The following is a 16199-nucleotide window of genomic DNA, read 5'->3' as shown; positions in this document are numbered from 1 at the left end:
TTGCTGTGATTTGGTTTATTTGTTCAAGTTGTCTTCATTTCAGGACTTATTTTCTTCAATTAGATTCTGTATGATGCAATAGTCCATCTATGATGAAGGAGGAAATGTACATGATCTTCTGGAATTGGGCAGTGATTTTTGATGTTTACTACAAACCATGATTCATTTTTGACACATGATCGATGTTATGTTTTGTTCACTGTCACTGTGTGATGCCAAACAAATGTGCCAAGAAAAGGTATCCGACTTGTGCGGAAATAGACTACAAAAGCTATTCAAATTAATAAAAGATTCTTCTAAACTACGCTGCAATCGTGTCGAGTCGTATCATCCACTTATAACACTGGCATTGAGACATAAGTGTCTAGACATCAAAATAGAAGCACAACAACGCAAAGCAATGCTTTAAATGCAGACATCTTTAAAAAAAACCCCTCTCACACACATTTAAGCGCCCCTTTCGTACACTCAAACCCCAAGAAGGCTTTTTCTGGCAGGGATGATGATGGTCGGCAGGCCATCACCCCCATTGCCGCACCCAACAGGGCAGGGGTACGGACGATCACGCGAATCGAGCACGTTATTTATTTTTTACTGCCACCGTCAGCACAGCAGTTCATCTTCGTCGACGTTATAGCATTGCATGTGGTCGCGTGTGTAAAAAGGTCAAATGCGCGAAAAGACGTGTGCGGTATTTAAAGAAATGGATCTTCTCTCACCAACACTATTGCGGGAAAGTGAAACGATTTCACGCACATCGGGGCAATGGTTCATCCATAGACGCGCCAGCACGATTGGCGATGTTGTTAATCTAAAGGGGCTTTGTAAAGAAGCAAAGACTTTCGTTCTGTTTCGCCGGTCTCTCCGGCCGGTAATGCATCGCCATGGATTTTTGAGTACAGTTCGAAACTGTTGCTGCTTTGTTGATGATGTGTGCTGGGTACGTAGTAATCGTGGAGGTTACATTCTCCGGCAGGGCAAATAAATTCGATTATTTCGCTAAACACTAGTAGCCAAACCAAGCGTGGAGGCGATCCATAGCATTTCGTTCTTGATCATTGCGCACATCCATTAGGAGAAACCTTGACCTCACTTTTGACGTATCTGGAGCCCATCATCAATGGAAAGTGATTGGCCATTTGCTTTTGCGGTACTCAAACTTTTTTTCCCTCTATCGTTCAAACGCTATGCTGTGCAATTATATACACTTTATAGTATAGCAGGAAGTGGACCGCGGGCGTCGCAAAAATATATGACGCAAGTAACCTAGAATGAACTGGTTCTGTAAATGTTCTCTCTCTCTCTTTCTCTACGCATACCCCTAGAGTGTAGAGGGCGTTAAAAGTGTTCTGAATGAGCAAAAGTAGCCTGAAAACAAACGGTGGCTAAACGATCCGCCTGCGGCTAATCGGGATTTTCTTAATCGTAAACCAGTTGAAACATTGTAATTGAAGATCAAGTGCATGCCTGATCGATGAAACTGAGCGATTGAGCAAGTTGAATTTTAACGATCATTGGATTTTATTTTTTACATTTGGTGTGTGAGGGAGGTGGGCAAGTTCAAAACTAAGATGCAGTGAATGTGTAAATGAAGCAAGTAAAGTAATGCAGCTGCACGATTTTGTCCACGGAGAAATAAACATCAAACGTGTAGGCCGGGCTATATTTCACCTGAACTTGACCTTCAAAACGTTTGGTGCGGTTGTGTCCTGTGACAAGGGTGGTCTGAGCTGGCATCAGCTGTGGTGTGGCGTAGCGTTTCGCGATCAAATCAACAATCAACAACCGGATGCACTCTTCTGCATGAAGAGTGTGTTTGCTTAATCTTGGTCAGGCGGGGGATAACACTATCACGTCGAAAATTATTCAAAAATAATCATGATTAGCTAGTACAATTTGTATTTACTATTTATATCATATGATGCTATATAAAATGCATGACTTTCAAAATGATTATGTGGTAACTAATGTTTTGTTCGTTTCTTTTCTATACTTTCAGCAATGATCATACATCTGCAAAGCCTCAACAACAAACGGTGAAACTTCGCATTGATCGTTGAAGCAGTGACAAAACATTGTGTAATCAGAAACAACAACGTGTGACGACGATACTTAACGAAAGTCCTGAGAGAAATTACCATTAGAAAAGGAAGCATCCTATCATTTTTTTCAAAAGAGTCCTTATCAGTAGTAGACCAGCTCTAGCAGCCAGCGATCACAAACCGGTGCCAGGAGTGGTGTTCACGTTGGGAACACAACGCATCTAGTGGTCTAGTAGGAAGTCCGTTCAGAAGGGAGGAAAAGTTTCTCGAGTAGCTTTCCGTTTGCGGAAGCTTGCGTAAGGGTTAAACCGGCAACCGCGTTCCGCTGCGCAATCTGCTTGTCTCTGGGGCGAAAGCACCACCGACAGCACCCACCTCCAAAACCCACTTTACAAAACGATGGCTGTTTTTACGAAACTCTGCCTACCAGATATTGTCAAATTAAAACGCTAGTTAGTAACCGCTGTCTTGTCCATCTTCGTGCTTGTCGGTGGTCATTACAAGAATTTACTAATTAACGTTTTTAAGGTACAATATCTGCATTCTTGGGTTTTTTCCATTCTTTTTCGTTCACTCGCACATTACTTGTACTTGTACTAATTTAGTTGTTGCTGTTTTGCGTATACATTGTCACACCACCTCCGCTACTTAAAGTACGAACAGCATCTTTGCATCGATTGTGATACTGTTTTGTTTTATTTTCCTCTTTCCCTCGTCTTCTACTAACTGTTGGCTAGAAAGCATCGCTTTCTTTCACTTTCAGTCAATCGTGTGCATTCTGAATTGTTGATCACCTGTTTTTTTTTATACATTTTTGTGTGTGTGTGTGGAAAAGTCAGCTTCCATTCTCATCGCTGATTCCGTTACTTAACATATTTTTTTAAAGGTAACTGCTACTTTAAAGTTCACACTCGTATTAGGCATTACTATCAATACTTAATAATTTTAATATTAGTAACGCTTCGAGCACAATCACACTACTGCCGTTGTGTGCTGTGTACGTATGTGTGTGTAGTGAAAACAAACAAACCAACAACATCAGCGTAACACCATTGTTTGAGAACGTTGGTGTGAGCTCGTGAGAAAGTGTCGCATTTTTTGTTCAAGTTTGTGATGCACTAATCGCTCTGGACATCATCGTTAGTGTGGTGTGTTGTATAAGAGGCTGGAATTTGCAAATTACGGAAGCCCTATTTTCGTGTGAGGGATTGCTTTTAGCTGTGGTGAAGTAACGGAACCATCAGCAACACGAACAAACTTGCGGCTAGCGGGTTGAATAACTTACGAAAAATCGTACTAGAGAAGACATCTTCCTTTTGAACGTGATTTAACAAGACTTGATACACCACGCTGCATACCGTCTGATCGATTTAAGGCAGAAAGCAAAGCTTTTCGTTGTTTGTTAAAAACCAATATCTTGGATTGTAATCTTATTTCTTATTTGCTTTGTACGGCTTGTACGAGCAAGTATTTTAGAAAGACAATTTCTGTTTGTCACTTAGAGAAGAGGTATTCTCACTAAACACACTCAAAATTCGGCTGCCTGATTGGAGCACTGCTATCCAAAATCTAGGGCTCAGTCAGACGACGTTAAAGCTTCAATCCTCAACTCTTCCAATTCTGTGTGGTAGAACACTCTCAAAGTCGATCGTTTAAGTTCGTCGCCTTAAACAAACCCAAAGCGCATCTTGTAAAGCAAGCAAAATGGATCCCTTTGATCCCGATATTCTGTGGTTGGTGATCCTGGGCTTCGTAATAGCGTTTATTCTGGCATTTGGTATTGGTGCTAATGATGTTGCTAACTCGTTCGGTACGAGCGTTGGGTCGGGCGTGCTGACCATACGTCAGGCATGCTGGTTAGCCACCGTATGCGAAGTGTCCGGCGCTGTTCTCATAGGTAAGGATCGGTAATTGAGTGGATGGATTCTTTTTTTTTTATCTTATGTATGACACTATTCGCTATCTATTTTGCAGGTTACAAGGTGTCCGATACGATGCGGAAAGGTATCCTAGAGGTCGAGATGTACAAGGGTAGTGAAATCGAGCTGATGCTTGGCTGCCTGTCGGCTCTCGGAAGCTCGGCGCTGTGGCTGCTGGTAGCAACGTTCCTTAAAATGCCCATCTCCGGCACACACAGCATTGTTGGATCGACGATCGGTTTCAGCCTGGTCGCCCGTGGCACGCAGGGACTCAAGTGGAACACACTGCTCACGATCGTTGGCTCATGGTTCATCTCGCCCGTGCTGAGCGGTTTGGTGAGCGTGCTGTTATTCTGGATGATTCGCAAATTCATCCTGAACGCGAAGAACCCTCTGCGGGCCGGACTGTTCTCGTTGCCGCTGTTCTATGGCACAACCTTGGCTGTGAATGTCTTTAGTATCGTGCACGATGGACCAAAATGTAAGCAACCATTAGATACATGGTAGTGTGGAATAGCGCTATCGGTAGATGAAGTGGGTGGTGCCGTTTGACACTCACCACTTTAATTATATCGATTCCAGTGCTGTACATGGATAACATCCCGCTGTGGGTGGCGCTTGCGGTCAGCATTACGCTTGGTATCGTCGTGGCAACGCTGGTACAGCTGTTTATTGTGCCGTGGCAAAGGCATAAGATACTCAACGGCGAGAAGACCCAATTCACGGTCGGTGACTCAGATGGAGATTCGTCATCGAACGGTAGCCCGCGCCGGGCGAAGCGACCGCTCTCTCTGGTGGCCAGCGATGGTAAACCGCTGCCAGCAATTACCGAGACAACCGAGCTGGTTTCACTGTCGTCGCAGCATCAGCAACAGGCCTCACAAAATGGGTTGGTGAAGAAGCTCTCAAATGAGCTTTCGCCGAGCGGACCCTACAGCTTCAATCCGGAGATTGTAAAGAAGGCAAACAGCTTGCTTGGCGCGCACGACAAAACCAGCTTGGACAACACGGACCTAACGGTGACAAGCCTGAACTACATCGACGAGTTGCAATCGTACCATGGCAATGGACGCTTCCATCTCGGCACGTACTTTGACCGTCGCAACAGTACCAACGTATCGCCGAAATCACCCGACTCGGGACATCTGATCAATGGAGGAATGAAGTAAGTAGTTGTATGGTACTGTGTAAAAAAGAAAAAAATATCCATATGCGATGAAGTTGTCTTTCGATTGAATGCCAGACTTTTGAATGCCATTGCAAGAAAGTAGTTGAACAGTATTTCATTTTACCCTACGGTTTCCCTTTTCAGAGAACAACCTACCGTAATCGCACTGCAGAATGGCAAATCACCCACCAGTCCGAAGAGCGACAGTACGCTTCCGATAACCGACTACACGCTAATGCCACAGAACGTGCTGCTGAGCAGCACGGAGCAAGACATCAAAAAGACAGACATGTGCAAGATTGAAGCAGCCGCCGGTTTGGAACATCCGCTCATCAGTGCAACGCTCTCACCCAACTCGAGCAAAGTGCCATTGATTGGTGCGAAGGAAGGCTCCGAGGAGGACAACCGAAGGCAAAAGCCGGTCGAAGAGAGCGAAGACGTGTCAACCCTGTTCTCCTTCCTGCAGGTTCTCACTGCTACGTTTGGCAGCTTTGCGCACGGTGGCAATGATGTCAGGTAAGTGTAAACGATGGCTGGCTGGCGTGGTGTGTGCCCAATTCTAACTTCATGTGGTTTATTATGCACACATTGCAGCAATGCCATTGGACCGCTGATCGCGCTATTCATGATCTATCGCGAGGGTTCGGTGCTGCAAAAGTCGGAAACGCCACTGTTGATCCTGTTGTATGGAGGATTGGGCATTTCGGTCGGTCTGTGGCTGTGGGGTCGGCGTGTGATCGAAACGATCGGTAATGATCTCACCAAGATTACTCCTTCGACGTAAGTAGCTGTAACCGCTTGAACATCTTCCTAATGATAACATTGTAGCAGCACCAAATTAATGCGTTTTCTGCTTCATTTCAGTGGTTTTACCATCGAAATCGGTGCCGCCTTGACTGTGCTAATAGCGTCCAAAATTGGTCTGCCCATTTCTACGACTCATTGTAAGGTGGGTTCAGTTGTGTTCGTTGGGCAGGCGAACTCACGGCCAGCGACAGTCGATAGCGGTAAGCATGCGCATCATGCCGTGACTGCGCAACAGAAAGCGGTTGATTGGGGGCTGTTCCGAAACATCGTGTATGCCTGGGTCGTCACTGTTCCGGTGGCAGCCCTGCTGAGTGCCGGTTTTATGGTTGCCCTTCGCGCTATCGTGTTGCCTTAAGAAGTGCGGAAAGGCTTTCGCTCCTACAACCAACATCAGAACAGCAATAATTAAGTGACAGAAAAACACAAAATGCAACCGCGCTACGAAATCAAGCGAAGATGGGCAAGAAGTCGGCAGGGCAGCGAAGAAGCCGACAGGCGAAGACACCATCCGGAATTGCTGGACATGCTGGAGTAAGCATTGCGCTACATGCACGTCTGTCACCAGACTCAATCAAACAAATGCACAACAGCAATTGTTACACTCAGCTAGAGAGAAAAAAAAGGATGCGAGGGGGCTGTTTGCCGTTCCACATCGAAGGTTACACATATTCTTATCTCCAGAACTTTAGTTACTTAAGCAACCACACATCCTTAAGATTTAAGTAGTTTTGTACTGCGATATAATAGTTAGTTCATTCTCATCTCAGAATATGTTTTTCGCGCAACACAACACTAGTCTCCAAAACGAAAAGTTACAGGGTTTTTGGTATACACAACACTTGGGGAGAAAGCTTTATTCAACCATTGGTAAGCTGGTAAAGACTTGCCTTCTAATATGATTGGATGTTTGAAATGAAGCCTTTTTTACCATTTGCGGAGTACTAGCACAGTATCGTCATCATTCATTCATCAGTTAGTTCAAATTTTCCTATAAGTTGTGATTTTATAATTTTTCTCACTAGGTATAGCAGAACAGTTCAATGCTACGGTATATACGCAAAGTGTGCAAGCTCTTACAACAAGCTCAGCAAAGTAAGAATATTACGCATACGCGTTGAATAGGCAGGCGGAAAATCTGTTGCGGGACAAACAGATGACAGAGTGGTCGGATTGTAGTAGTTGACAGTTAGTTACTTCAACTGAGGCGTTTGTATTGATTGCACAGCCAGATAGAAGGTATATCAAACGATACACACCTAACAGCAGCACATGGCAGGAAACAAATATCAGAAAAGCATGGTATTGAGAGCGGGAGTAAAATTCGATAACAATTAACAAAACACACAACAAAACCATAAACAGATTGTAGAGGTATTGTAATTTACTGATCGTTAGCAGTTAGTAAATAGCAGCTAAAAAAGCTAGTGTAGAGTGAGATCTATGTAGCATTATGAGCCGTGCAGATGAAAGAAAAGATAAACCTATACAAATACCAACCGGCTCAAGCAGAGAGCATAAAAGTGCCGAAACAGGTGCGGCGGAGTACATTAAAACAAAACAGATGAAATTTTGTTCCGTTTTCCTTTCCTCTTTCCGTGCCCCAGACATGATGGTACGTGGTGAAAAGAAATTTTCCATCTAAAATGCGATCAGCTTGATTTGGGAATTGATTGTACGTCTCAATTTCCATGCTCTCCATCCTTCGGTTTGCTATGTTAAACCTCTAACTCCCATCATTGCAAATTTGTCAATTGTGATCATAGTTCATCCTAACATTGGAGGGTGATCGTGGGCTGAATACAATAATCGAAACCTCATCTCATACACTAATACCATTAAAACGGCGCAAATCATTTGAACCTCTCACTCGTCAACCATTGACAATGCTAATGCTGCCAAATTGTTGCTTTTGTTTTCACTGATACCATACACTTTACACTAAAGCTCAACGTTACTCGAACGCCAAATTATATCAAATGTCGCAACAGTCGATTGCGATCGAGTTAGCTACCCGGACCTATAGGGCTGCAAATGTCGGGCTACACTGTGACAGTTGACCCTAGTGTGGTGGAGAAGACACAGAGCCGATAAAAACAGCTCGAGGATCGATCTCCATAGGAAGCTAGTAGTTGGTGTACTTGTCTAGGTTGTAAAATCCGATCGCTTCCGCAGCCAAACCATCCTAGGCGTTATATTGTACCGTAGATTCCGTCCTCGAGGAATCCGTGTGAAAGCAACTAAACAAACAAACAAACGTAGTTGTAACTGCATAGTAGTTCATACCAACAATCTGTCTGCAAAACCGTCAGCCTCTACTAATAATACCGTTAGCATTGCTACACTGATCCCAAGGAGAAAAACGTCGATAAAACCCATAAGGTGAAAAGCTCAGCGAATTGCGCATCAGATGCAAAAGTACTTACAAATCTACACGGCCCCCCATCCTAGCATCCTACAAGAGAAGGCAAGGCGATCCAACGCAAAAGAAAAAATACAATTTCAAACCAATATTAGCCAATGTGATTATACAAAAAAAGAGAAAAAAAAACTCACCGTAATAGTTAACACACGGCGGTCCTTCGCATTGCCGTGTGTATCGATGTGTGTATTGTTACTGTGTAAAGTGGTGAGTGTGAAGCGGGTGGTGCTAAAACAAAACAAACAAAACAAAAAAAAAACAGACAAACTAACTAACACATTAGTTCCCTGCCACCTCCTTGTCATTAGACCGTTGTTAAACATATTACATGTTGAATTGAGGATGCAATTCCTGGATAGCTGCTATGCAGTCTTCATCCTAATGCAATGTTAGTTGAAGAAAACAAAGAAACAAGAAAGAAAACATTTGTCGTTTAGAGAAAAAAACACTAAAAAACACATACACACGCAGTCACAATTCAAAGAAAGACGAATTGAAATTGAAGTAAAAGAAATTAAAGCAAAACAAACATACACTCCAACTACAATATTCTGGATGTTGGGTTACAGAAGTGATAAGTGTAGTGCGATGAGAGTTTCCTTGATCTGACCATCAGGCGAGCATGTCTCAGTAGTATGGCTTTTTTCCGTTACTTAATTATTGCTTTCGGTAGGATTAAGAAGCTTATGTTCTTTAATATTACAGACATTTTTTCAACTAGCGCACAGTTGTATATGATGTAATTGCAATTGTGTGTGTGTTTCTTAAATTACGATTTTATGTTAACTAACGACAGACAGAAGAAAGAGAGTAAACTTTCTCCATGAGACTGCAATGGGAATTTGTTTAAAAATAAACACACAAACAATTCACCTAAACTATGACTCTGAAAATTCTATACATTAGACAAGCGCAACACGTACCATTCGCAGAGAGGTTTTTTTTCTGTAGTGACCAATACGAAGTGCATAGGGCTGCAATGATCTCACACACACACATACACACACACACACTTCCATACATGCACTAGGAAACATTCAGTTTGCAAAATTATGGTGTACTTTTTTACCAACACACCTACAAATAGTAATTTTTCAACGTGTGGCACTGTATTGCTAAAATAAAACTTACTTGCATGACATGTAGAAGAGCTTCAATAGTAATGAAAGTAGAACGAATTTTTGCCTTTTTTTTGTTATTTTTTTGGGAAGAGTTTTCTTTTTGAAATGGTAATTGACAGTAAACTGCTAAGCTGTCCCAATCACCCAATTGCGTACCGTACACAGTAGAAGTGCTGAATTCTCCTTCACGACCTAAATCCACCAACCTCGCACGTTACTCCAATACAGTCTTCTTGCTTGCGAAATACGTTCAAGTTTCAAACCCGTGGTACCGATGTGTTCCATCTTTCGTTCTTTCGGTATGCTTTCGCTAGGTTTTTTTCATATTTCCATTGAAGGTGCGATCTTTTGTGTTTTAAAACCCTTCGGGAATCCTATAACAAAGCTTCACTAAAACGAAGAACTCCCAAAGGAATTAGTAGTAATCAGAATGTAAATGTACTAAACAGACAAAACAAAATGTTAGAAACATTATTTCGACGTGTATTTAACAAAGCTCCATCACAATAGAGAGAGAGAGAGCGAGAGATGTAAAACAACACATATGACCAGGATGATGACAGAGATACATAAGGAGCAGGAAAGATTAAAACAACACAGAAAAAGAAAGCAGATAAAACATGCCCGTACATCTTTCATCATACCTTGGGAAGTTATACATAATACCGTACGTCAATGGAAGTGTGAAACTGATCCATCAAAACTATTGAGAGTAGGGAAGCGAATGGATAAGCAGAACCGAATTGTTATAGACCAGAAGTTGGAAGAAAGCTGGGGCAAAGGGACACAACAATACCTGATAGCAAAAGATAACATGTAAGCAAGCAACGAAAAGGAAAAAAAAGTACCGACAGAGTCCGTAGAACATTGTTCTACTAGTAGTGAACATCTTTTGCTGTCGGTAGCACGGTCTTGGTAACATACGATAGCAACAAATATGATGTTTGGGATGAATGGATGAGAAAATAATGGAAACAAAACCGTTGGAACCGTTTCTAACCGTGCGGTGGCAAGTGAGAAATAGGAGTATGTGTGAGCTGCGTGATTGGGTTAGGCATAGTAACGCAAGGAATTCAACTAATGTGCGAATGAAACCAATGTAAAAGAGCGGAAAAAACCAGTACAAGAATGCAAGAGCTCTCAAAATCAATAAACCTAAGTCTGATACAACAACACGGATGCAAACCATTGAATTTTGCTCCTTTTTTCTTTCTTTCTTTTTGTATGTTTTCTTCCGAAGACGCAGACGTGAGTTCCGCAACACTGCGAAGTAGTTGCAATAGCGGGAAATAAACAAGTGTTCACTTCCGGGACTGTATGAGAGAGACAGGAAAAATAAACATTGTTTGACATTTCGTCCCAAAAGTAAACAAATAAATCGGCTACTCGGTCACTGCTTTGATGTCTTTTGGGGATTAATTTGGCCGACGCGGGGTGCGTTATCCAAAGAATTAACATCTAGCAAGCTGTTGTAATTACTGTTTGATCGTATTGTGGCAATTGCATTGCAAAAACTCAGTTGTGCTTACAAGCTTAAACGTGAAGGTTGGGATTCTTTAAAAAATAGTAGCCGATTCTGATTGCGTCCGATTTTTGTAGGATAAAATCTGCTTTTGTGCATTATCCATCGGCAAAACAACCGTATGGATTAGTTAAGACGAGTGAACCGTTGATGGGACATATTATGTACATATTATTCACTATGTACATGTAATATGTGCTATCAACGCCCAAGTGCGCCATTTTGATGAAGTAAAAAGTTCTTTCATGATGCTAACAAACAATACTAATAATGCACAGCGATAGATACAACTGTTGTGAACGTATCAACTATTTATTAAAGAACAATATACGCCGAAAATCAACGTCTTCTGGTGAGCAGCGATTTTACAATAACTTAGCATTTTATAAATCAAATTTTCGTTACCAATAAACAGCGTCCATTTTCCAGGGTGGCAGTTCCTACCTGTAGCAAAAAAGTACAACTGAAAACAGGATCAGAGAATAAGAAACAGCAGTGTAACAGGTGGTAACAAAATTAAAGTATGGCTCCACGCATGAGCCCACTGCTCGCAAGAGCCACTATCAATGTCCGGTGTTGTAAGCGCAACTGCTGGCGACTCCTGGTTCAGTCCCGGCGGGATGGCGGATGCGCTGGATATGGAATCGTCATCCGAGATGGCAGGTAAGTTTGCCTCATCCGTTACCTCATGTATTACTGACTCTTGCGGCACCAATGGTCGTGGCGTAGTGGCTAGTACTTGGGTTTCAGTGGTACTGCTGTGAACTGCTGTTGTTAACAGTGTCGATGGGGCCGTTACTAACGCAAGGACCGTAAGCGCAAGAGATGAATCCGTTGTGCTTGATGATATTGGGGCGTCCGTTGCTTCTTTCGACATCATCTCAATGGTAGCTAGATCGATCGGTGCAGCAACTTCAAGTGACTCAGCTGCTATGCTGAACACTTCTTCGGCAGAAAACGTAGTGCTTGTGATCGTTGTATCAGCATCAATCTGCTCCCTGGACGAATCTACCACAGAACTCGTTGTTGGTGTTTCAGCAGCCGGTTGTGCAATCTCAATTGTCGAATCTGTCACAGTAACTGTAGCATCCTCTGTTTCACCCGAAGAAACTTCTAAACCGCTTGATAATTCCGTTGTAGTGCTTGATATCGTGTCATCCTGAGAATATTGCCTATTTTCGCTAAAAGAAAATGAATCAGTTGGTGTTACCTCACCATTTTCTTCAAAGATCATGTTGGTGGTTGTTTCTGGGGTGACGGACTGGGGTTCTGTTACCGTCACAGCCGCAGGAGCTTTCGTTGTCATTTCAAAGCTACTTCCAACGACCGTTGTGACGAAAGCTACATTATTTTTTTCTGTAATAGAGAAACGTTCTACTGAATCGGTTGTTAACTCTTCCCTATCTTCTCCTTCGGTGGGTATAATTGTTGCGCCTGGAACAGTTAGTTCATGTTGTAATGCAGTCTGCGCAACACCTTCGATCGTTGTTGTATGATAAGCTTCAGTTTCTATGCTAGTTACTTGTTCAGTTTGTTCGTTCATCATGGTGGTTGTATCTGTTATCGCTTCCAACGTAGATAAAGTAGACAATTCAATTGATTCACTAACTGTTGTTTGGGTCGTATCTCCGGTGAAATCATCGCGGTTAGGATCGGTAACAAGTATTTGTTCAGTTACAGCTTCAGTTACCTGTTCTGCACTTGTTGTGCTTAATACTTCACTATTTAGAAGGAAATTTGTTTCTTCAGTAACATTTACAGCTTCAGTTACCTGTTCTGCATTTGTTGTGCTTAATGCTTCACTATTTAGACGGAAATTTGTTTCTTCAGTGACATTTAAAGCTTCAGTTACCTTTTCTGCACTGCTTGTGCTTAATGCTTCACTATTTGCTGGCGTAGGGAAATTTGTCTCTTCAGTAACATTTATAACTTCCGTTTTTTCCTCTGCACTCGTTGTGCTGAATGCTTCACTGTTTGTTGACACAGGAAAATTTGTTTCTTCAGTAACATTTATAACTTCAGTTGCCTGTTCTGCACTGCTATTGGTCCATGATTCGCTATTTGTTAGCGTAGGAACATTTGTTTCTTCAGTAACATTAACAGCTTCTGTTACCTGTTCTATACTGCTTGTGGTTAACCCTTCACTGTATGTTTGCGTAGGGAAATTCATTTCCTCAGTAACATAAACCACATTTACAATTTGCTCTGCACTCGTTGTGCTTAATGCTTCAATGTTTGTTGTCGTAGGAAAATTTGTCTCTTCAGTAACATTTTTAATTTCAGTTATTTGCTCTGCACTGCTTGTGCTTGGTGCCTCACTATTTGATACCACAGCGAAATTTGTTTCCTCAGATCCATCTACAACTTCTGTTGTTTGCTCTGCACTCGTTGTACTTGGTGCTTCACTACTTGCAACTAAAGGGAAATTTGTTTCTTCAGTAACATTTACTAATTCAGTTACATGTTCTGCACTGGTTGTGGTTAATCCTTCACTATTTGATACCAAAGGGACATTTGTTTCTGTACTTGATGGGGTAGTAGTGGGCTCATTTTCTATTACGGTTTGAGTATTAATTTCAAGCTCTTCTTGCGAAAAAGTGGTTGGGATGGATTGAATTGTTGTTTGAGCAACGGTAGTCTCTATCTCCACTGTTGTTTTCGCATTATCAACATTTTCTGTTGCCGGCAAAAGGGTAGTCATTGTTTCACGATTCTCAATATCTGAATTAGCGGTACTCGTATCGGATAGAATATACTCGATTGTACTAACTTCCATCGATGCGGGCATTTCGGTTACAATTGCGTTCACTTCGTTAGCTTCAACCGTACTTACGATTGTTGTTTCTTGCAGATCTGCTCTATCTGTTGTGAGCGGTTCAGTTGTCGTGGTTGTTTCACTATTAGCGGCAGTTGTTGTAAACGGTAAAATTGTCGTTTCATCTGTTATCGAATGTTCTGTGCTAGTTACAGGAGCATTTGACTCACTGGTTGGTTCTGGATGTTCGCTTGTAAAGATGCTGCTCTCGAAATCTTCTCGAGTAGAAGTAGTGGCTGCAATGATCGTTTCTGTTGTTTGAATTAAAGCATCAAAACTATCCTCTGTTGATGCTAAATATTCAAGGGTAGTGGTAGTTTCAATATCACTTTTAGTAGATGTCGAACTTTCTAGGCCCATTTCAGTTGAAGTATGCTCGGAAGGAGGCATGAGTGTTGTACTTAACATTTCCACATCCCCCGTAGAGCTCTTTTTAAAACCACTAGCATCAATGTACTCTGTTATAGTTATTGCTGGTACTGTAGTAGCTGTAAAAGATGTTAACGTGATTCCTTCAGCAAGCAGACTTCTGTCCTCTTCTGTCGGCAAAGTAGTTGTAATGACATACATGTCGGTGCTATCAATCAAATTCGATGATATCGATTTTTCCTCATACACACTTTCAGCATTTTTCTCCGTTTCATCATTTGTCGTTGACTGGCTTGGCAATTTTTCCGTAGCTACCACAAGGCTGGTAGTTTCGGGTTGCACTGTTGATGTTTCACTTCTCAAATTAATATTATCACTTGTGGCAGTCGTAGCTTGTGTCGTAGCGGTTTGTTCAACGTTCGGCGTAACATCAACAATTGGAGTTAACGCGTCGGTAAAATGAGATGTAACTGTATCATCCACGTTCGGTAAATCATTCGATGGAATAACAGTCACTTTAGCCACCGGCTGGGTTCGTTCTGTTGTATTCGTACGTTCGTTCGAATCGGGGCTTTCAGCACTATTTATCTCCGTGTGGCTGGTTACACTGACGTTACGTAGCTGTTGCTCTTCCTCCGACACATCGATTAGCGGATCGATACGATCACCGTCGATCCCGAGATCGGAAAACTCCACCTTATTTACCACATTTGTCCTGTGGAAAGAGTCGAATCACCGTTAGTAATGCTGAAATAACATTCATGCAGGGTACTTTTCACACCAACAAAACTTCACCTTTCGTATAATAAAGGAATTCCGCAAATGAAGTCCACTTTCAGCATCATGTAAAACACCAAAACTGCAAAAAGCTGCATTATTTTTCTGTGTAGTGTAAAAAATGTAAAACCACTGCCGGAAACAAGCAATCTATGCGATACACAAAAACTCTAGACCAAAACGTCGTAATTTATGACATATTCGTTTCACTTGCAGGAGACTAAACGCTCATTCAACGATGCTTAATAGTTGCACCTCACTGCACAAATGAGCAAACTTTCGTGCTGATCGTCCCGTTTTACTTTTATCTCTAATGGTTCGGGGCGTCCCAAAAAGTCGGAGATGGAAGAGAATGAATCAGATTCAAAATTCACCATCCCCGTCAGGCGCCTGTCTGACTGTCGCATCAGGCATTTGCCAATTTTTCCGCTTTTCACTAATGCGATGTAATATGATGGGCAAAAATTAACGACACAGCTATCCATCCATTCCGAGGGTGTCTGGGTGCAGCCACCGGTAACTGACAACTGAATCGTATGGGTCCGGCGTCGATGCCTGCGGTCTGAAATGCCGGTGGCACCGGTCGCGACTCTGAAAACCCCGTACCCCGTGATACTGCCTACTGATTGATTTTTATCGAACCCCGTACCCGATAGGTGATTAGCTTACCCCTCATGTCCTTCACTGTCTCCCAAACACGATGAACCAAGACCGTACACAAATGAGCGCACCTTTTCACGTGTTGTAATGGAGAACAAGAACAGGTGCCAACGGTTTAGGTGTAGGTGCCATTACTACCGCACCTGTGTAATGAGGTCCTTTACGAACAATCGTGACAATCTCCCAAGGGTACGCTTTTGGAGTGCTTTCACCCGTTCCGTTGTATGTGTGAGTAAACATGCAGCAGCATGGCGCTTATGTAGCACGGAAGGTAGTCAATATCGTCTGGCAATATGCGGAACAGGCCTTTCCATTACATATGCTACTCTCGCACTGTCTGCTACTGTTGTCAGCATTGGATGTCTGTCTGTAAAAAAATGCTTCCTAAAAGGTTGGGTGGGTAGCTGTAATGAATTTGGTCGCAATGACTTCCTACTTTGAGGTTCTGTCTTTCAGTCAGACTTTTTACTTCCTAATTTGGGATCACTCCAAGGAAAGTTTCAAGGACAGCAAATTGCATGTAACATTGTTCTTTGCAGTGAGAGTGCCTTGCAACGTTTGAGCGACGGAATGGGCTCAT

At 42.4% G+C, this 16199-nt stretch overlaps 1 protein-coding gene across 2 annotated transcripts in view; it reads left to right on the top strand.

Moving 5' to 3' along the window:
* The window catches only part of LOC120895423 (sodium-dependent phosphate transporter 1-A), a 44139-nt gene extending 33470 nt beyond the window's left edge, over positions 1–10669 (top strand). For both annotated transcript variants that reach the window (XM_040298781.1, XM_040298780.1), the window contains exons 2-7: positions 2000–3939; positions 4017–4442; positions 4544–5126; positions 5274–5645; positions 5724–5909; positions 5994–10669. In XM_040298781.1, the coding sequence (XP_040154715.1) occupies positions 3747–3939; positions 4017–4442; positions 4544–5126; positions 5274–5645; positions 5724–5909; positions 5994–6291 (2058 nt within the window). In that variant the 5' untranslated portion in view covers positions 2000–3746 and the 3' untranslated portion in view covers positions 6292–10669. The remainder of the gene's footprint in view (positions 1–1999; positions 3940–4016; positions 4443–4543; positions 5127–5273; positions 5646–5723; positions 5910–5993) is intronic.
* The last annotated feature ends 5530 nt before the right edge of the window (positions 10670–16199 follow it).

This window comes from Anopheles arabiensis, chromosome 2 (assembly GCF_016920715.1).
Source record: "Anopheles arabiensis isolate DONGOLA chromosome 2, AaraD3, whole genome shotgun sequence".
Taxonomy (NCBI): domain Eukaryota; kingdom Metazoa; phylum Arthropoda; class Insecta; order Diptera; family Culicidae; genus Anopheles; species Anopheles arabiensis.
This window is presented reverse-complemented; position numbering and strand designations above follow the sequence as displayed.